The sequence below is a fragment of the Theropithecus gelada genome, chromosome 12, assembly GCF_003255815.1.
Source record: "Theropithecus gelada isolate Dixy chromosome 12, Tgel_1.0, whole genome shotgun sequence".
Classification (NCBI taxonomy): Eukaryota; Metazoa; Chordata; class Mammalia; order Primates; family Cercopithecidae; genus Theropithecus; species Theropithecus gelada.
Genome location: NC_037680.1, coordinates 41,692,734 through 41,714,290, shown reverse-complemented (window position 1 = coordinate 41,714,290; position 21,557 = coordinate 41,692,734). Strand labels below are relative to the sequence as shown.

The following is a 21,557-nucleotide window of genomic DNA, read 5'->3' as shown; positions in this document are numbered from 1 at the left end:
AATTCTGCCTGCTATCTCTGGATTCAGTTACTCTTTTCCATGCCCATATCACTGCATGGTCCAAGTGTCTGTCAAGACTAGCATCAAGTCTAATAGTCCATCTAGATTATTGCAGTCTCCTCTAAACTGATCTTTCCAAATTCATGTTAGTCTCCATTTAATCCATTCTGCATACTGTGCTAAAATGACAATTGTAAATGTAATATGAATCATTTTGGTAGCTTTCTATTACTCTTAAGAAGACGATCAAATGTCTTAACATAGAGTCAAGACACTAGGAGGTCTGATCCCTGTCTACTTCTCCAGTTTCATTTTCTTTTCTCTTCATTGAATTATCCCCGTTTGGATAATACTGTAATTATTTTAGGTTGTCAAATGTTATGAATGTTTTATATGCTGTTTCTGACATTAGGGTCTTGGAAATGTCACCTCTCTTTTTCTTCAGTACTCAGATTGGCCTACTACCAGTTATATACCCCTGCAGCACTTATATTATTCCTGTAATGACAAGTTTTAATGATGATCTTCTCAACTACTCTCTGAGCTTCATGAGGACAGGAATCATGTCTATATTACTCACCATTATAGCCTTGCTATTTCATATAGTGTCAGTTGACTATTGAATGAAATTAATTTTGCAATTCATTTGTTATTAAATGGAGTTTTAAAAAATAATTTTTGATAAGTTATTAAAAAATACAACTTAAAGTTTGTCTTCAAGTATATTATTGGCCAGGTGCCATGGCTTGCACCTATAATCTCAGCATTTCAGGAGACCAAGGTGGGCAGATCATTTGAGGTCAGGAGTTTTGAGACCAGCCTGAGTAAAATGGTGAAACTCCATCTCTACTAAAAATACAAAAATTAGCCAGGCATGGTAACTCATGCCTGTAATCCCAGCTAATCAGGAGGGTGAGGCAGGGGAATCACTTGAACCCAGGAGGCAGAGGTAGCAGTGAGCCGAGATCATGCCATTGCACTCCAGCCTGGGTGACAGAGTGAGACTCTGTCTAAAATATATAGACATATTGTTTACACAAGTTTCTACATTTTTTGAGGGTAAAATATAGGATAAATATAAGGTGGAAATTAACAGCCTAATGCGATTATGCTGCATAATGGACTTGGCAATGGTTTTATGACACTTAAAAACTTACTCTTTATAGTGGTATAACTTAGTTATATATAATAAGGTAAAATATATATTTCAATATTAATTAACAAGAGAAATAATTATTTTCTAATTAGTCACTGATAATAAGTCAAAAACAGGCATCTTCCTTATTTCATGGCTATCTTTTTTTTTTTTTTTTTGAGACGGAGTCTCGCTCTGTCGCCCAGGTTGGAGCGCAGTGGCGTGATCTCGGCTCAATGCAAGCTCTGCCTCCTGGGCCCACGTCATGGCTATCATTTTAATAAAAGTATACACTTAAGTTAAAAATTCTGACACACAAAAAGAACAATTTTGCTTTTAATAGAAAAAAGTAAATAACTAGGGTCAAGTTTTTACGCTTGCGGTTTGATAGGTATCTCTAAATAGAAAGGTTTAAAATTCATTAAGTTTCTAAATCATTGTCAATTTACTTCATCAGTCACATAGTTTACAAATTCCTGGATTCTGGTGAGTGACTGAAATAGTTTCAGATGATCTTAAAAATACTGAAATACAAAAGTATTTAATGTAGGTATGAATTTTGCATTGGTGATGCCATGCATCAAAAAAGCATAGAAACTCCACATCAAGGCAGATTTTAAAAGGCTCAAACGAGTAGCAAAATGCATACATCCTATATTATTTTTTAAATATATAATCCAAGTCATAAAGTAGAGTACATTTTTCAAAAGAACACTGTATCCTGGAACAATGTTGCTTTAAGAACTTTGCAATGTGAAATAAAATAGAGGCAGATAAACCTTATATAATATCAGGGGACAAAGATATTTTTTAATCTATTAATTCCTTTATGCCAGGTATAAATAAAAGTGAGTAAACCTAATGATTGATATTAACCTGAGAGTTGGCAAATATAAAATATTTCCTATGTGTATATGATGAAGAAACACTTCTTCAAGTTTTTACTGAAAATTGTTTAAGTAGCCCTTGATACGGAGCCCTGGATCATCACAACACTGGCACGCTCACCCCGTCTCCATAGAGGGAAGATGAAGCACCATGAGATTTAGAGCAATGAACCATGGATCAGATACATCCCTTACCAGCTGTGTGGGCTTCAGTGACTTGTTTAATTTTTTGAGGCTCAGTTTGCTTATATAAATGTGGACAATACTTTTCTTACAGTATACAGTCATTATCCACTAAGATAATAATTATTAGTTTATTACCATTAATAATTCATTTATTGAGTATAAAATTACAGGGCATTTCTTTGTTATTCAATAGGAAGGAAAAGACATTATGCTCTGTTCAGAGACTTTGTAATAATGTATAATATCCAGAGACGTTGCAGAGGAGTTTTTAACCTATATATAAGCTACAAGTAGAAGACAGCCTGATGTTAGAGATTTTCTAATGTAAAAATGTATAATTTGAAGTAGAATAGAATAGGTCTCTTTCTACATACCATTGCATATTTCTGAGCCAGCAGAAAAATTAAGTAAACGTAACATATAGTGTTAAATATTGGATTGTTTAATTTTAATATGAACAAAGTCCTATTTGCCAGTAGATAACTAAATGATAACATATGAGCACTGAAAACAAAAGAAAGAGAAACTGTTGTGTCATCTGCTTTCATATAAACCTGTATATTTCTTTTCATGGAAAACCATGATATTTTATGTCTCGGTATGGACACCATGTAAAGAATTAGTAAGTTGGAGCATCTAAGAAGCACCTTTGAAATTCATAAAACAAGAACACCGGCAATGTCCCAAATATATTAAATCCGAGAGTTTAAAAATCATTTTTTTTTTCTGTTGGATGCAAAATGCTAAGAGCCAAGAATCAAAAAGCCCGGTCTGAAGTTTTAGCTCTGCCACATTTTTTCATGTAGCCTTAGAAAAAACTAAATATCTCTGGGTTTCAGTGAACTCATCTACAAAATGAGACAGGACTGACCACATTGTTTGGGTCACTTGCAGGTCCAAACTCTGGTGCTATATAAAGATTTTGTTTGCAAACTCAGAGTACTGATTTGCATAAAGTTCTTTGTGCAATTCCTTATGCAATACGAGAGTTTCCTTTTTGCTAATCTTACAGCAGTTGCTGCTAGAATTTTAGCTATTAGTGTCATAGATACCCTTTATTGAGTACCTACTAAGCACTAGGATGGGATCTGGTGCTAGATACTTGTCACAGATTTTATCATTATTAATGTCTAAACTGTGATTATAATTTTACAGATAGAGAAGCTGAGATTAGAAAGAATTGGAGTAACTTGGACCAAGGTCATATAGCTGAAAAGTAAATTTTAGAGATAGGGTTTGAATCTACGTTTTCTGATACCGAATCTTTGTTTTCCATTTTCCTACCATTTTCAAATGATAGGTAGGTCAGCATTACTAGTGTGATCTGGAGCGAGGGTCTCAGCTCTTTGGCAGCCTAGTCCCATGTCATGACTTTAAATACCAGCCATACACTGAGAGCTCCCAAAGTTGAACACCTCCAGCTCAACGCTTTTCTGAACTCCAGATTTGCATAGCCACCTAACTCCTGCGCTCCTCCAATGATGTCTAACAGGTGTCTCAAACATCACATGTTCAAAACCAAGCTCTTGATCTTACCCACCAAACTGGTTCACTCAAGTTGCCCCAAGCTCAGTCAATACAACTCCATTTTTCTTTCTTGAACAGACTAAATGCTTGGAATCATCCTTAGTCCCTCCCTTCCCCCTAGACCCCACAACCAATTGCTCAGAAAATCCTGTCAGCTCTTCTGCAAAATACCTCAAAATTTGATGACATTTTACCACCGTCATTGTTTCCACCATAGTCCAAGCCACCATGCTCTCTTGCCTTCATAATGACAGTCGGTCCCAGTCTCCTTGCTTCACTCTTTCCCCTTATGCAGTCTATTCTCCATGAAGCAGCCAGAGGATCTTTTAAATATGTGAGTCAGGTCATGATACCCTGCTACTGAAAACTCTCCTGGAGTCTCATTCAGAGTAAATGTGGTGTCTTCACAACGACCCACTGCATCTCACCTACAACTTTAGCCCCTGACCTTCACTCCCACTGATGTCATCTCCTCGCTTCCTGCCTTTCCCACTCTGCTCTAGCCACTCAGGTCTGCTTGCTTATTCTTAAACATACTAGTTGCACCCCCGCCTTCAGACTTTACCTTCATACTTGCTGGTCTCCTTGAACTGACTTTAACCCTAGATTCCCATGTCTCACTCTCCTTTGCTTCCTTCGGATCTCTGCTCAACTGGTACCTTTTCAGAAAGGATTTTGCTGGTCATACAATCCAAAACTACACTTGTCACTCCTCCCTTTTACACTAATTTATTTTTCTTAGTAACACTTATCACTAGCTTACATTTGATGTATTTGTTTATTGTCTTTTTCCAAACACGCACACACACTCACATAAGAGTAGGAACTTCATTTCGTTCAGTGTTGCATCCCAATGCTTACAAGAATATCTACCACATGGTAGATACTCAGTAAGTACTTGCAAATGAACAAATGAGTAACAAATGCAAGATAAATTAGAGGAGTGTGCATATATTAACTTAAAATAATAAAAGCTGACAGGAAACACATTTAAAACCTTGGCAGGGAACTTTAGGAGCATAGATCATTTTTAACTTGTTTGTTATCTAGAAAATAAATCATGCTTTATTTAAATATCAAATAAGACACTAGGCACATGAGAAGAATTTTCAGTTTTTGAAATGCACCCTTGTTAAAATATCATAAGCATAATTTCTGATTCAGCCAAAATAAATTTTTCACAAAGCTAATTTGATACACAATAGCTCCTAATAGATAACAGTTATTTGAGAAACAAGTCAAGCTTTTTGTTGCAAATGGAGGTATTAGTCCAAGTTTAAAAACAAACTTCTTTAACATGAATGACTTTTTGTCGGTTTATAAACTAGTAGTAATAAATACACAATGACCTCACAACTGTGGCCAAACAACCATGACCATCTCTCCAAGCATTTTTAACTTACAGTAAAGGACACTGTACTTGAAGTCAGAAAATCAGGATTTGAGTCTAGGGTTTGCAACATGAGGAATAAAGGACAAAATTATTTTGAAAATGAGTTACTAACTACAGCATCTATATACCTCTAAGTTTACTAGGCTATTTGATCAATTGCATCACCAAAACATGGAAGGATTCATGTATCTTAGACTATCAGCCTCATTGCCTTTTGTTATATCTCTGCTCCAAGGTGAGACATCGAAATATAACGCTTTAAGTCAGGAAATTAGAGACTTTTAAAAATCTAATTTTCTACACTGGAAGAAATTTGTGACTCTAAGCCATCTGTAAACTTCTCAAAGTCAACAACTCAGCTTGGCATACCTTAATAGATTTGCCTGGCTGGCTTCACATTTCAACCTGCATCACCTCAGGCCTCCCAGTGACTTCAGCCTTTGGAGGGTGAGTTCCCGGGAAGCAAATACAAGCCCACAGATTCAAGTTGTATCTGGATATCTAGAGAGGTCCTGGTGAAAACTGTGTCCCTAGTACTCAGATTCTCTGATCGGAATTTCTTAAACTGCCTTTACCCTCTACCACTAGGAGTTTCTTTTCCAGGGGGTTTTAACGGGGATTCATAATCTCCTAGGATTTTTTTTTCAAGTGGGGACAGTAGTTTTCATGAGATTTTCCATGGTCTATTACAAAAGTTTTAAGACAAAAATCTGCTTTTGTAAAAAGCAAATATATTGGGTTTTCTTAATTCCATCTCATCATTCAGATGCATGACAAGAAAGATTTTTTCTGATCCATTTAAACTTATTTTTTCACTTGTTTTATATCTGATTCTCTAATCTCTCACTTTCTAGTCACTTATTTATTTAATGCATATTTTCCATATCTACTAGGAACAGAAGCCTGAATTTTTCACGTAATTTAAATATAAATTACTTTTGAATAAGGAACATACAATTATTTTAAAATATAATGAATAGTTTATGCAGAGATTTATTCACTGTACAGATTATAAATGCTTGAAACATAATAATAGATCATAATTTATAATCATGAGACCCAAATATAAATACCAACTTTATTATTCATTTCTAATGCTAACTCAAAGACATCTTTTTATCCACATCCAACTGGGTTCTCTTATTTGGAAAACAGAGAGAGGTAAGAAAACATTATTGCTTAAGGTAATGCCAAGAAACCATGAAATCTTAAAACATGAAACATAAACATCAAATAAAAGATGTTGATATCCATCTAAACTTGGAAAGAGGAACAACCTAGAGGTTAAAAGGAGACTTTACAGAATGTTATGCTTCTAAAGACGGCATTTGCCATACTGGTAGGCAAGTCTAGGGACATGCTTTACATCCCCTCCACCCAGAAATGACATAAGTACCCTGTACCAGACTTATCCCATTTCCTGAATTCCTTACTTAATTTAATTCCATACCTTATCTAATTCAAATATTTTCTAGGCATGATAAAGGTGGAGAGTGTTTATACTGAAAGCCTTAATACCAGGCCCTGGGCTAACCACATCATGGAATTCCAAGCAACAATTCTTTCTAAAGAAGAAATAACATGCTGTCCTAATCTGAGGCTTTGCTTTATTTCAGTTCCCCTGCCTTACCTCTGGTTCCTGAAGCATATCACTCCCCGTCCCATGACTTCTGTGTTCTTCCTGTAAATGCCCCTGCCCAGCACAGCTTCAGTCTTCCAAGCCTTTGCTTCACTGGTATTCCCAAGACTGGCTGTCAGCAAGACAACTGTTTCTGGCCTAGAATGAAACCTCTCATTTCCAACTACTCTATTTAATTTCAAGGAATCAATCAAATTGCCATCTACCACCAAGCTGTCATCAATCTCATTTTTGGAAAGCAGGTGCATCAATAAGGAGTATAAAAAATAAAATGGGAATGTATATGGATAGATAGATATTAATCCTTTGGGGAGGGATAATTGTAGCAAGACGCGTGACTTGAATAAAACATAGAAACAGGTGATGAAAAGAAAAAGGAAGGAAAAGAACAGAAAGTAGAAGATCAATAGGAAGGCTGTTGGGAAACAAATTTGGAAAAATATTTGAAAGGGTGTTATACCTATAGATACAATTATAAACACTTACTAACTCAAAGCTTTTAAATGCTAAAATAGAAGAAAGTCATAAAATTCAGACCAAAAACATATAAAATTGTATTCAGATTATGCATATTTATTTTCCAAATGTAAAGGCAGTAAAGAAAATTAGCTTATGGAGTTTACTCCCTTACCTAACATTGTAAATTGAAGACTTACAGGAGGAGAGCCTGGTAATATGGTCAAAATTAATGAGAAAGGATTGGATATGGCAAGCAATTCATAAGGGAGAAGAAAAAAGAAGAAAGAAGTAATAGTGAGTTGGGTAGAGAAGAAACACTTAGAAGATGGGGAAAAGTAATTCACTTACCTGTGATCTCATTTTGCAACATGCTAACTGTTGAGTAAAAGGAAAGAAAAAGAAATAACACATAACATTGCCAACCACAGATATTTTGGAAAACGTGTAGCTCAATAACTTGGTCAAAGAAGAAAATCATATTCAGTGACGATTTGAAAAAGGATATGAATGTACCAAAATCTTAATAGCTAATTTTCTAATAGGGTTGAAGGGAGTTAAAATGTAAAGGGCGGGGGTGGCACTGAATCGAGAGATTGCTTTCCCTTTATTCAATACTATAAACGTCTGAAAAAGAAAACACAACACATAAAACAAAATTTAGAATATATATGAAGAATATTTTAAGAGAAAAGTAAAACCATTATTTATAAATATTGCCCTGTAAAATAGTGTATAACATAATAATTACCAGCATATGATATGAAGGTAGATGCTTTCTTTTTCTGAGCACTATAAACTTTCCTAAATTTGATAAATGACATGAGGTTTACAAAGAAAATCTGTGGTCAATGCCATAGGAATTCTTAGCATCTTTATCAAGTTTTAACGTTAGTATTTTAAAACCGCATTTATAATTCACCTAAAGCACAAAACTGAGGCTTTGATTACTTTTTCGGTTAGATAATTTTCTCATGAGAACTTCAAGGTTTTCCAGGTGTGTTCTTTGCTCAGAATCTTATTTGGCACCTACAAGTCACCTGCTATTATTTCTTCTTCTGTGGAGAGCAATAGAAAGGAGAAAGTATGGTATAAAGGAATAATTAAACCCACTGAAGATCAAAGTGACGTATGGAGAGCTAGAGACTGTAAAGAGGAATTTAGATACTACTCCTGCAAATATAAAAAATAAAATTTAAATATACTTCTAGTTTACAGTTTTGGCTTCTCAACATTATTAGGGAATCAGGGTCAATTTACACTTGGTTTAAGAATATAATTTGTATTCAAGAAGGTGAATAGGCTTTTGTCCTTCCTTAATTCCCGCGCTGGAGGATGCCTCACCAGTTCTCTGCCTGTCTCACAAATGCAGGTTCAAATGAGTGCTTCCAAAAGACTTCTAGGATCATTGGTCCATTACACGGTCAGGCCCATCCAGCATCTTAGTGATACTTTAGACAGGGGGAAGGAGGCAAGCCTTCTTCACCATCATCCCTGGGACTAGCCCAGAACCAATTAGCAAATAGGCAGTGAAGGCAACTTGACTAAGAACTCACTTTCTTATTGATATAGTAGGGGTCCAGATCCTCCAGGGGCACTGACACCATCTCTGGAGGAATGTCTCCATAAATAAATGGAAGAGATTTTCCTGCTTCCAAGTCACTGTTTGGCTTTGGGCCATTTTCATCATCCTCATCCTTGCGTTCCTGTTTGGGTCTCTTAGCTTTCTCTTCTGCAATGCGTTGTTCAATAGCAGCAAGGGATTCCCTGGTAAAGAAGCGGAAGCTGTCAGGTCCTGGCGGTACCAGCACTGACTGTGCCATCTTTTCATCCTGCTCCTTTAATCACTGTTTAGCTCCTTGCATAAGAAAGTGCTACAGAAACAGGGAGGGAAAAAAAGCAACAGCTATTAGAATAAAAGGTGATTGTGTCAGTTACATGACACTGAGCACTGAGATACAGCATAGAAACCCGGATAGCTATAATATTTTTAAAGAAAGTTGTATTTGATATTCAGGGAATCTCATATATGCATCCATTTGCTCGCATGGAGATCTATCTTTCACATTCAGTAGGTGTCTATGAGGTAATCTAATCTCCCACTCCCAAAATGTTTTAAGTGATTGTGCTACTTGTGGGAAAATATGCAATTCAGAGCTCAGAAATGGAGGATACTGGTTTGTGCCTGCTGTTTCACTTGTGTGAATATTTTGGCAGCCATCTTTTTCAGCATTCTTTCTGAAAAAATAGCAGAGATTCAAAACAAGAGATGAAACATCACACTAAATTGTAGAACCTGAGCTGAGGATCTTGCACGTATCTCTCCATGTCTTTCCACGTGCCCTTTGGCTCACTTTATAACATTTAAGAGTTTATTCCAAGTCAATTCACTGGGTAAAAAGCTCTGGAAATCGTAAAATGCCAGGCTATGAAAACATAGGTAGATCCTGCTTGAAAGAAAGGGAGTGGGCAGGAGCAGAAGATGCCTGGTTGTGTTTGGAACTGCTCGGAAGCTGCACAGGAAGAGACCCAGCTCCTGCCAAACCGGGCAGGAAGTCATCCACATCAGAGGTCTGTAGCTTGGACCCCCTGGCTTAGCAACCTGCTGCTAGCTAGTGTAATTGCTTCTTAAATTAACACATTTGCAGTACCTTAGGAAATACTGTAGAGATAGCCTATTTCCTCAAATAATGCCCATTTCACAAAAATGTAGCATCACAGTCTTAGTGTCCACATCAGAATTTGAATTTGAGAAAAAATAGTAAGTTTATGATAGTTTATCTTTTCATGCAAACTCTTATTATATGCATCTTTGCAATAACATAAATAGGTTTTACTGGTATTCAAATCATGTTTCACTAGACTAAAGTAGAATAACTCAAAAGAGCACATCAGTCATTCCAAATGTTACCTCTGAACCAGTGGCAGGAGTTTCTACGCTATTTGAAACAATACAATCAACATCTTGACTCCTGAATGCCACTTAATCTATTTTTTCCATCTTTTCAAAAAATCAATCTATTTCACCCCCATACTATAGGAGTCAGAGTTGTCATTTAAATATATGAGATGCATTTTCTAAGAGTTAAATGTGTTATGCAGTTCACTTCTGCAGCATACACCAGATAAAACAGAGGGAAACCCAAAATAACAAAAACTACTGCACAGTTTTATTTTAAAAAATGTTGAAGTAAACCAGGACCTTTCAGCTACCAGCTAGCAGACTGCCCTCCCCAGTATTATAGTGCCTCCAAAACATACCTCATTTTTCTCACCCATCCCTACAGACCCTCATGCCTAGCGACAGACATAGGCATGAAGATGGTCCTTGCACACTGGGGGAGGAAACTGCCATGCCTGGATTCTCTAATAGAAGAGACATGCTAAAACATGCAGCCAGCAGCTTCAAAATGAAAGTGGTCCCTCTGCAGATTTCCCCAAGGATTCTACTACTGTAAAGGTAGAGAAGCATCACAGAGAATAAGCATAATAAGAATATTAAAACATTACCCCTGTAGAATCTTTTACACCCAGAGTTTGAGATTGATAAGCTGGTACCAAGAAGACTGCAGCTAAAATTCCATCATGCTTTAAAAAAAAAAAAAAAAAAAATTCTTTTTTTTTTTTTTTTAATTCTCCTTCAAAGACCACACCTAACTTCCTGTAAAAGGATTCTGGTAACTGAAGTAAGAAGAGGCATTTCCTGTACAGGGACTACAAAATGGCATTATTGTAACTACCACTAGAGGGCGGGGAACTGTGAAGAGAAACACCTTCGCAGCGTACACACAGACATATGTCTGAAACAGCCCAAAGCTTTCAGTTGTGGAACTGATCTTCCACAGGCTTTTCTTGGAACGAAACATTAAAACTTTGCTGATTTTAAGTTAATTTTGTTAACCAATAATGCTTCTCCTCATGCTTTTTATTTGCTATGTCAAAAAGTCATTCAATCAATATAAAGAATTCAACTTAAAAGTAAAGAGAAAGTACAGTAGTGAACTGCTTAATGGCATTTTTGGTCAATGACAGATCACATATACGACATGGTCGCAAAAAATTAGAATACCATATTTTTTACTGTACCTTGTCTATATTTAGATGTGTTTAGATACACAAATACCATTGTGTTACAATTGCCTGCAGTATTCAGTACTGTAACATCCAGTATATTTTGTAGCCTAGGAACAATAAGCTATACCACCTAGCCTAGTTATGTAATAGGCTCTACCATCTAGGTTTTATGTACACTCTATGAGGTACACAAAATGACAAAAATCACCTAACAACACATTTCTCAGAATATATCTTGGTCCTTAAGCAAAGCATGACTGTAAATAGGGAAGGGTTAAAAATAAAAACTCATATTAAACAGCAATTAACCCTTACTATATGTAAGTTAAAAATAAATATTCATATTAAACAGTAATTACCGTATGTAGGCTTGTAGCCTAGGAACTACAAACATACAGTAGAATTTGATATTAGCCTCAGCCCCAAATAATCTGAAATCCAATATAGTCGTTGCTAATTCAATAAAGAGATGGCCTGTGCCACACAAGTTAACTCTCTCTAGAAAAAATATTAACCCAATGAGACACCAATCTTATTTATCTCGAATTTAAGTCACTAAAAAGCAACCAGAAAAAAAGAATTGATAAACCAGTGAGATTCTAAATGCTAGGCTTTCAATTAATATCGTGAAAATTTGAGGACTTACTGAGTGCCAGTCACTTGGCTAAGATGTTTACTGTATTATTTCATCCTCCACACAACCCTATTGGGTAAATGCTTTCATTATCCTTATTTGCAAACTGAAGTAACGACATACACTGAAATTAGCAAAAGTCTCCTAAGATCATACAGGCAAGATTCAAACTCAAAATCTGATAGCAAAAATCTGTGATCATTACTCAATCATAAAAAGAAAACAGGCACTGACACCAATTATAATTAGAACAGTTCTAATTGTTAAATCAATATATTTCATACTTTCTGGCTTCATCATTTTCACTGGAAAATGTATTTGTTGGGCAGAAACAGAAAACAAAATAACACACCTTCTCACTTATAAGTGGGAGCTAAACACTGGGTACACATAGACATAAACATAGGAACAAGAGACACTGTGGACTATAAGAGGGTATAGGGTGGGGGAGGCAAGTGTTGAAAAACTACCTATTGCTTGCTACCTGGGTGGCAGGTTCAATCGTGCCCTCAAACTTCGGCATCATGCAATATACCATCATAAACCTGCACAGGTACTCCCTTAATCTAAAATAAAAGATTTGGAGAAAAAAAAGAAAATGTGTTTGTTGGAAATGAGCAAGGGGAAGATGTAGCCAAAAATAATATTTTAGTCACTTTAGGAGGTAACTTTTGATGGTAAGAGAAAAAGATGTCTCAAACTAGTTGAAGTAAAAAGGAAATAAAGACAGAAGTTTATTGGTTCATGGTTTGTCCAGGGCTAGTCTTAGGCATATGATGATTCAGGAGCTCAGTTGGTGTTACCAGCTCATAGTTATGCTGTATCCTTTTGTTCTGACTTTCATAGTGATAGGTTTCCTAAAGATTCTTCGTTAATTTTAGTAAGATTCTGTAGCAGCTCTAGTCTCCCAACCTTCCAGACCTCAATTCAGTGGGAAGAAAGACTCAGAAAAGCTTTCATTGCACCTCACTGGCACCTGGTGCATCACATGCCCATCCTGAAGTAATTACTGTGTCCAGGGTAATGCCATCTTTGGTTGGCCTCTCCTAAGCCACATGCTCTACCCTTGAAACACGGAAGAGTCCTCACTTGAAACCTATAAGTAGTCAGGGTTATTGTTGTGGTACAGAAGCATTTCTCAAAAGTGGAGTTGGAGCTGGGAAGGTCGCTTTTGCTTATAATCCCAGCATTTTGGGAGATCAGGGCAGGAGGATCCCTTGAGACTAGGCGTTTGAGGCTGAAGTGAGCTATCATCACACCACTAAACTCCAGCCTGGGAGACAGAACTAGAGAAAGAAAAAAGGAAGGAAGGAAGAAAGGAAGGAAGGGAGGGAGGGAGGGAGGGAGGGAGGGAAGGAAGGAAGGAGGAAGGAAGGAAGGAAGGAAGGAAGGAAGGAAGGAAGGAAGGAAGGNGGAAGGAAGGAGGAAGGAAGGAAGGAAGGAAGGAAGGAAGGAAGGAAGGAAGGAAGGAAGGAAGGAAGGAAGGAAGGAGGGAAGGAAGGGCAAGCAGAGAGGGAGGGAGGGAAAAAAGGATGGAAGGAAGGAATGACAGACAAGTCCCGGCGCGGTGGCTCATGCCTGTACTCCCAGCACTTTGGAAGGCTGAAGCAGGCAGATGGCTTGAGGCCAGGAGATCAAGACCAGCCCAGTCAACACAACGAAACCCCATCTCTACTAAAAATACAAAAAATTAGCCAGGCATGGTGATGGGCACCTGTAATCCTAGCTACTGGGGAGGCTGAAGCAGGAGAATCGCTTGAACCCAGGAGGTGGAGTTTGCAGTGAGCCAAGATCATGCCACTGCACTCCAGCCTGGGCGACAGAATGAGACTCAGTATCAAAAAAAAAAAAAAAAAAAAAAAAAAAAAAACCATACACAAACAAACCAAAAAACCCAGGAAATTACAAAAGAGCAGAGTTGAGTTACTATTACTGCAATAAGGGGAAAATTAATGCTGGACAGAAAGAACAAACAAGTGCATGCTCTAGTCACATACTCATCATATTTGCTGTGCCTCCACATTTGGAAAGTAACAGTATCAATATTGGGATATACACATATGATATATATTCCATGTGTACCAACTTCCATGTATACTGGTCAGGCAAGATACTTAGAAGATTCCTTCCCTGATTCCCTATTTAATAAATGGTGCTGGGAAAACTGGCTAGCCATAAGTAGAAAGCTGAAACTGGATCCCTTCCTTACACCTTATACAAAAATTAATTCAAGATGGATTAGAGACTTACATGTTAGACATAAAACCATAAAAACCCTAGAAGAAAACCTAGGCAATACCATTCAAGACATAGGCATGGGCAAGGACTTCATGTCTAAAACCCCAAAAGTAATGGCAACAAAAGCCAAAATTGACAAATGGGATCTAATTAAACTAAAGAGCTTCTGCACAGCAAAAGAAGCTACCATCAGAGTGAACAGGCAACCTACAGAATGGGAGAAAAGTTTTGCAATCTACTCATCTGACAAAGGGCTAATATCCAGAACCTACAAAGAACTCAAACAAATTTACAAGAAAAAAACAAACAACCCCATCAAAAAGTGGGCAAAGGATATGAACAGACACTTCTCAAAAGACATTTATGCAGCCAACAGACACATGAAAAAAATGCTCATCATCACTCACCATCAGAGAAGTGCAAATCAAAACCACAATGAGATACCATCTCACACCAGTTAGAATGGCAATCATTAAAAAGTCAGGAAACAACAGGTACTGGAGAGGATGTGGAGAAATAGGAACACTTTTACACTGTTGGTGGGAATGTAAACTAGTTCAACCATTGTGGAAAACAGTGTGGCAATTCCTCAAGGATCTTGAACTAGAAATACCATTTCACCCAGCCATCCCATTACTGGGTATATACCCAAAGGATTATAAATCATGCTGCTATAAAGACACATGCACATGTATGTTTATTGCGGCACTATTCACAATAGCAAAGACTTGGAATCAACCCAAATGTTCATCAATGACAGACTGGATTAAGAAAATGTGGAATACTTACACACTATGGAATACTGTGCAGCCATAAAAAAGGATGAGTTTGTGTCCTTTGTAGGGACATAGATGCAGCTGGAAACCATCATTCTCAGCAAACTATCACAAGAACAGAAAACCAAACACCGCATGTTCTCATTCATAGGTGGGAATTGAACAATGAGATCACTTGGACACAGGAAGGGGAACATCACACACTGGGGCCTATTGTGGGGTGGGGGGAGTGGGGAGGGATAGCATTTAGGAGATATACCTAATGTAAATGATGAGTTAACGGGTGCAGCACACCAACATGGCACATGTATACATATGTAACAAACCTGCATGTTGTGCACATGTACCCTACAACATAAAGTATAATAAAAATAATAATAATAATAAAAGATTTTAAAGTTAGATTAAAAACAAGCAAAAAAAGAGAAGATTCCTTCCCCGTAGTAAGTTGCCCTACTGCAATCAAGCACACAATATTTCATAGATTTCTATGGTGAGCATCAGCTTCAATTATCAAATCTATATTCAGGTTTCACTTTACAGATGTGCTCAGCAATATACCAACTTGTTATACAAATGATTCTAATTCAAAATAAATTAAGAATAAAAAATTTATGAGATGATTTACCAAACATATTTTTGGGAGGAGATTAGTCATAATAATAACACATAGTATTTACTTTTTAAATAAAAATATACACATAGTACCTACTTTTGTCAAGCACTATTTTAAGAGGTATGAAACCGTTTATTCCTTATGGCAACTTAATGAAATAGATACTGTAATCATCTCCCTTTAAAACATGAGGAAGGAGTAAAAAATGGAACAGAGGATACTAGAGGCTGGGGAGGATAGGGAGAGATTTGTTAAAGGATACAAAATTGCAGCTAGACATGAGAAATAAGTTATAGTTTCTATACCACTGTAGGATGACTATACTTAACAATATTATAGAATTTCAAATAGGTAGGAGGAGGATATTGAATGTTCCCAATACAAAGAAATGCTAAATGTTTGAGATGATGGATATGCTAATAACCCTGATCTGATCAGTATATGCTATATGTATTGAAATATCACTATGTACCCCATGAATATGTACAACTATGGTCAATTTAAAAAATAAAGAAACATGAAGAAACAGAGGCATCAAGAAATTCAGTAATTTAAAATACAAATAAGTTCTCACAACTAGAAAGAGTAGGGTCAGATGTGGAACTCATCCTTGCAGGCTGCGGATTCCATGTTTCTGACAATTATTCAATGCTTAAGACATTTTCTGGAATTATGCACTATCAGAAACATACCAAGATATGTGCAGTTTCCTTAACATTATATTAGTTATAGGGTCACCTGTTTCTCTCCCATTGATTCTAGCCAGTGAGTGTATCTTGGAATATTTAAAAGGGTGAACACAAAATGTTTTACCAAAACATGTAAGACATCAAAAGAACAACAACTGAATATTTTTTCACATCAAAGATACTTTTGTGTAATGTAGATTTAAGAATTATAGTCTATTTCTCATTTCCCAAGATAAGGTTTTCAAAAATCATACATTAGTTTTTCTTCCATTTGTTCTGACCTTTGTTATCACATCAAACTGGTATTTTATGAGAGTTCTATATGGCATATATTACGTGAAGGTTTTAAATTTCATTCCATTGCCCTATATTTCAGACAGAAGATTTTGTGTTACAACTTTTAAGGCCAGACACTATATTTGGAAGATCCATGAATAATGAGAAAGGCAAACAATATTATTTGAAGTAGTCAGAAAATAAAAAATGTTAAGAATTGGGATTCTAAATTCTGATATTCCTATAATGTTTTCCTTTCAATACTCTTCTTCTTTAGTTTTCTCATTTATACAAGAGGAATATATTTTTTCTAAATTAAAATTTCTTAAAATCATGTTATTATACATGATGACATCAGCAAAAAAAATGAAAGATAAGACAATTTAAAAAACAAGGGTAATAGCAAATATCCACATTCATAATAAATGCTCTAGAAATAAATTTATACTAAGAAAATGGCTTATTACATTTCATAGATAAGGACATAATTTTATATTAGTTTATATTATAATTAATGGTTGTGGATAAGTACTCAAAAACTTAGAAAATTTTGTGCTCAAGAATTAAGAAAGCTGAGAAACACTAAGGAATGTCTCTTTTTCTGGAAGTGGTCTTTTAAGTTCTGTTCTACAATTATAGTTTTTTGGGTTCTTTGGTACATTACAGTAATGTAAACATGAACTAAGAAAAGTTCTGCTAAAAATTATTTGAAGATACATTTTTCAGATTTTCTAGCTTATTTCATAGGTTCAGGTCTATTTTCTTATCAGCTTTTCGATTGTTACTTGCTGTGATATATATATATGCATGTATGCACACACACACACACACATATATACACACACATATGTACACACACACACACGTATATGTATCCTTCTCTTTTTAACCTGAATCCACTAGCGCATTGCTGTAACTAACAATTTCCATAATGGGGAGAAAGTTCTGAACAACCAGACTTACATGTTTTTCTGCTGCAGAGAAGAAACAGAGAACAGTAGAATATGAAAAACTCAAGTTCAGTGTTTACTGGTCAGAAAAGCTGTTTTTGTTTTTGTTTTAAATGCTAGGTTTAGTTCCAATATGAAACTAACTTATTTTTTATACTTTTATATTAGGTGCATTGAGCAATATTCTTTTTTCTCTTTCTTGAAATAAAAAAAGATTATTTAGAAACTACTTAAAATAGGAAAAAAAAAAAAAAAAAGGCCTGTCAAGAACCACCAGGTGGAAAATGAGTTGCTAATAAAACAGAATTTTAGGTAACAAAAGTCTAAAAACCACAAAAAAAGAAATAGCACCACTGTCATTGGAACAATGGCTATTTACTTGCATTTTTTGGCACTGTCAATCACTGAATCTGGATTTTTCTCTCAATTCCACACAGAGCATCCATTAAACAATTTTGTTATCAACTGTTTACTTTTTACACACATTTTAGGACAAGCTATCGCCAGACACAAAGGGGCTGAACAATCTCAGTGAGTGACACGTATTTTGCAAACTTTTGCCAAACAAAAAGACGGAATAGGTTGTGCACAAATCTAATGAGGGAGAGTTAAGGAATAACACAGTTTAAATATTAATAATTCAGACATGGTACTGTATTTTCTGTACAAGAAAATGAACATTTAGTAACACACAATACATTTTGTCTCTTAAGAGATTAGTGTACTGGTAAAGTATTCAGAGAACTGGAGAGCTGTGGACAGCAGATACCAAAAACACCCCAACTTTGCAGAACCCAAGGTAACCATAGCCTTCCCTGCTTACTCCCTTTGCCAGAGGTCCACAAAGAACTTGCAGTGTGCCCACCTGCCTGCTGCACTTCCCACTCCAAGCTGCAAACTTTAAGAACCCAAAGAGGTGTCCCTAGTGGGCCAGGGGAGCAGAGAAGAGAAGCAATGTTACAGTAGTTAGGCAGACATGAGCAAGGCGGGAGAGAGCCCCTCCCTCAGGAATGTCAGGCAACCATCAGGTGATGGTCAGGTGGTTATTAAACTGTCTAAAATAATAATTGGTCTTAGTCAGCACCAGATAAAGACAGTCCCCCAATGGATAAAAAAAAACACCTGAAGCTGGTGATCAGAGGCTTCCTGATAAGATCTCAGGAATTGGGTGAGTGGGCTCAAGCATGCACATTAAGAGGCAAAATGGCAGAATTTAACTGGTATATGACCTTCTCAGGAACAATCTACTGGTAAAGGAAAAATGCCTCAAGTGAGCATGCACACTTCAGTAAACACACTGCACATATCGCCCCTCCCAAGTGCTGGCAGGTCACACTGCACATGTGTACAGCCTGCTCCAACAGAAAATTAAGGGAAGAGAAATGCAAATGCCTTAACCAGGCCAGTGTATAAAACCTCAAGTCAAGGGCCAAACAGGGCACTTGGATCTCTTAAGTTGCCTGCTTGGCCTTTTCCAAAGTATACTTTACTTCCTTTTGTTCCTGCTCTAAAACTTTTTAATGAACTCTTACTCCTGCTCTAAAACTTGCCTCGGTCTCCCCCTCTGCCTTAAACCTACTTCTTCCCCTCAGCCAAATTCTTTCCTCCAATGAGGCAAGGATCACGTTTGCTGCAGACCTCTATGGATTCACCACTGGTGACATGTTAAATGTGAAACTAAAGGATGGTAAAATGGGAAACAACCTCCATTCAATCTCAGAGATGTGAGGAAATCCCCAAAAGTGCTGTTAGATGAAAGAATTGGACACACCTCATTTCCCAAAAAAGCGTAATACATAGAAATTTCAGAGATAATTGGAAAAATTCCCAGAGAAATCCTCAATGAAAATAGAGCTCTTCAACCCAAAAATCTCAGGGCTGAAACACACCTTGTGTTCATCCAGGCAACAATGCCTCTTGCTTTTTAGCAAGGATGCAGTTTGTCAACGACCCCAAATGGCTTTACAGAGCAACCTTTAGAACTTTCCTTTTGGGCCAAAGTCTAGGCCTGTGAGGTTGCAAGTAGCCCTGTAAGGCCTGTGATGACACCAGGTTCCAAAGGTTCTGAGGTCTGGCCCTTCCTTCCAACATACAATGTCAAACACATAAGATGTCCTGATGTGTTACATTTGATATTTTGAATATGGAAGCATATTTTAATACTCTTAAGGCATTAACTTATTACAAAATTCTCTACCAAGGTTTCACATTAGGTTAAAATTCAACTCAGTCTTTACATTTCTGTACCAAGGTCTCCACCTCAGCATATTACCTAACACCTTCTCCAGCAATCAGTGTTACCTACACGCACATGGTGAGCCCCATGGTCAGCCTTTGTTTCCCAGGTGAACTAACTAGATGTTATCATTGCTCTGCCGCACAGTAAAAGCTCCTAACTCAAACTCACCAGAAAAGGAGTGAAACTCTGCAAAGTGCACTCTAAAAAGAGGTACTTTATGCTTATAAAAAGAAACTAGTGAGTTTTCTAAGAATAATAAAAGAGAGTGTTTAACAGTTAAGTACAAGATTTGGAGTGCAAAATTCGGATAAGGCTCTGCTGGTTCAGGTTGTTAAAACTCTTCTTGTTCCTCCTGTGGGCCCCCTTCATCGGATATCACGAAGTCTTCATCTGTGGCATAGAGAATGTCTACAGTCCACTGCAATACAGGGTCATTGTTCCCCTTGTTCTGCTGGCAAATCAATTCATTGTTCCTTAGCTTTCTGAAGTACAAATCTCTTTCTCCAAGCCTTCAATGGCAAGTTTCAGTACACTGACCTGCTAGCATCAGTTTGACCGTGCAGCACTCCTAGTGCCTGCATCAGGATTCTTTTACACCACCCTGGGGCCAGCCTTAGAAGCTGCAGTTATTTGTGGAAATGGTCCTCCGTGGAGCTGGATTGCCAGAGCTGAGAAGTGACTTCGCTTTATCCAGAACTGGAGCAACAAAATGGAGGGAGCCACTTCAGTTTCTTGGCGTTGTCCGGCAGCCACAGGGTTATAGTCTTTTTCATTGTAGTTTGCATGAAAAAACTTCTTAAACTACTGAATGAATTCAAAATTGTCCTGAAACTTTCCTTTTACTAATTGTCCACAGAAATCACTTTGTCAGCACCCACCCTCTTGAAAATACTGCTTGTAGTATTTCGAAGTTCTGGATGTATTCATAGAATTTCACCTTCTTTAAGGCAATGGAGCCAGGGAGCAGAATGACCAAAAAGTGAAAATAAGCAGCCCCTGAGCACAATTGTTCTATCTTTGTCAAATTCAACTTCAGGAGACTCATTGATCCAGGCCAGTATGTCATGTAGCATTAGGTCGTCATTGGTGACTGATGTCAGGTATATATTCACTGCCATCTTTGGCTCCTGGTGGAACAGTCTACTGCCCACACCCAGCCCTGGTTCCATCTTCATCTTGTTCAAATTGCTTGACCAACATTCCTTTTTAAAGTATAGATATTCCATTAAATGACTGTTATGTTCTAAGACACATTTTGCTTTTCTTTAACAGAAATGCATACCAATCTTCCTGTGATGATCTCCGGGAAATATAATTCGGTGTATAGATAATCACTTTACGTCTAACTTTCCTAGGAAAAATAAGTTAACTATATAAAAGAAATAGACATATATTTTAACGGAAGCATTTTTATTTTACTGTAGGTAGACTGGCAATACATTACTACAACCTTTTAAAATTTTCCAGATGTATTAAGTGCATGTTAGTAGACTTCCATGAACTCATTCAAACCTCTCTAAATGGCTCATCAGCAGGAAGGCCATCTCTAATCTGATTACGTAGTAGTTTATTTTTCATGGATGGATTATGCTGGAATCACAGAATTCTAATTCTGGATTTTAATAATCAGTAAGAAAGAAAATTTCTAGGATATGGTTCTCTTTATGAGGGTGAGGTATTTCTACTTGTTTGATATACCTGAATATTTCTAGCACAGTTTTCCTCATTTCTTCTTTTCATCAAAGACTTCTACCTAAAATTTATCCCTCAGTCCCTGTTCTCTTTTATGGGGGAGAAAAAAGCAGCCTCTAAACTCCTCAGTGGAACGGTAGATCTGAGTGT

At 36.9% G+C, this 21,557-nt stretch overlaps 1 protein-coding gene and 1 pseudogene across 3 annotated transcripts in view; both read right to left on the bottom strand.

Annotated features, from left to right (window-relative positions):
• SCN2A (sodium voltage-gated channel alpha subunit 2) overlaps positions 1-21,557 on the bottom strand; it is a 164,915-nt gene that overhangs the window by 97,683 nt on the left and 45,675 nt on the right. For 2 of the 3 annotated variants that reach the window (XM_025404934.1, XM_025404933.1), the window contains exons 2-3: positions 8,780-9,097; positions 7,732-7,850 (exon numbers count right to left, since the gene is read on the bottom strand). In XM_025404934.1, coding sequence (XP_025260719.1) covers positions 7,732-7,850; positions 8,780-9,046 — 386 coding nt within the window. In that variant the 5' untranslated portion in view covers positions 9,047-9,097. Of the gene's footprint in view, positions 1-7,731; positions 7,851-8,779; positions 9,098-10,733; positions 11,035-21,557 lie in introns of those variants that run through there. The other variant, XM_025404932.1, reaches the window with a different exon arrangement.
• Positions 20,047-20,833, bottom strand: LOC112636316 (annotated as a pseudogene).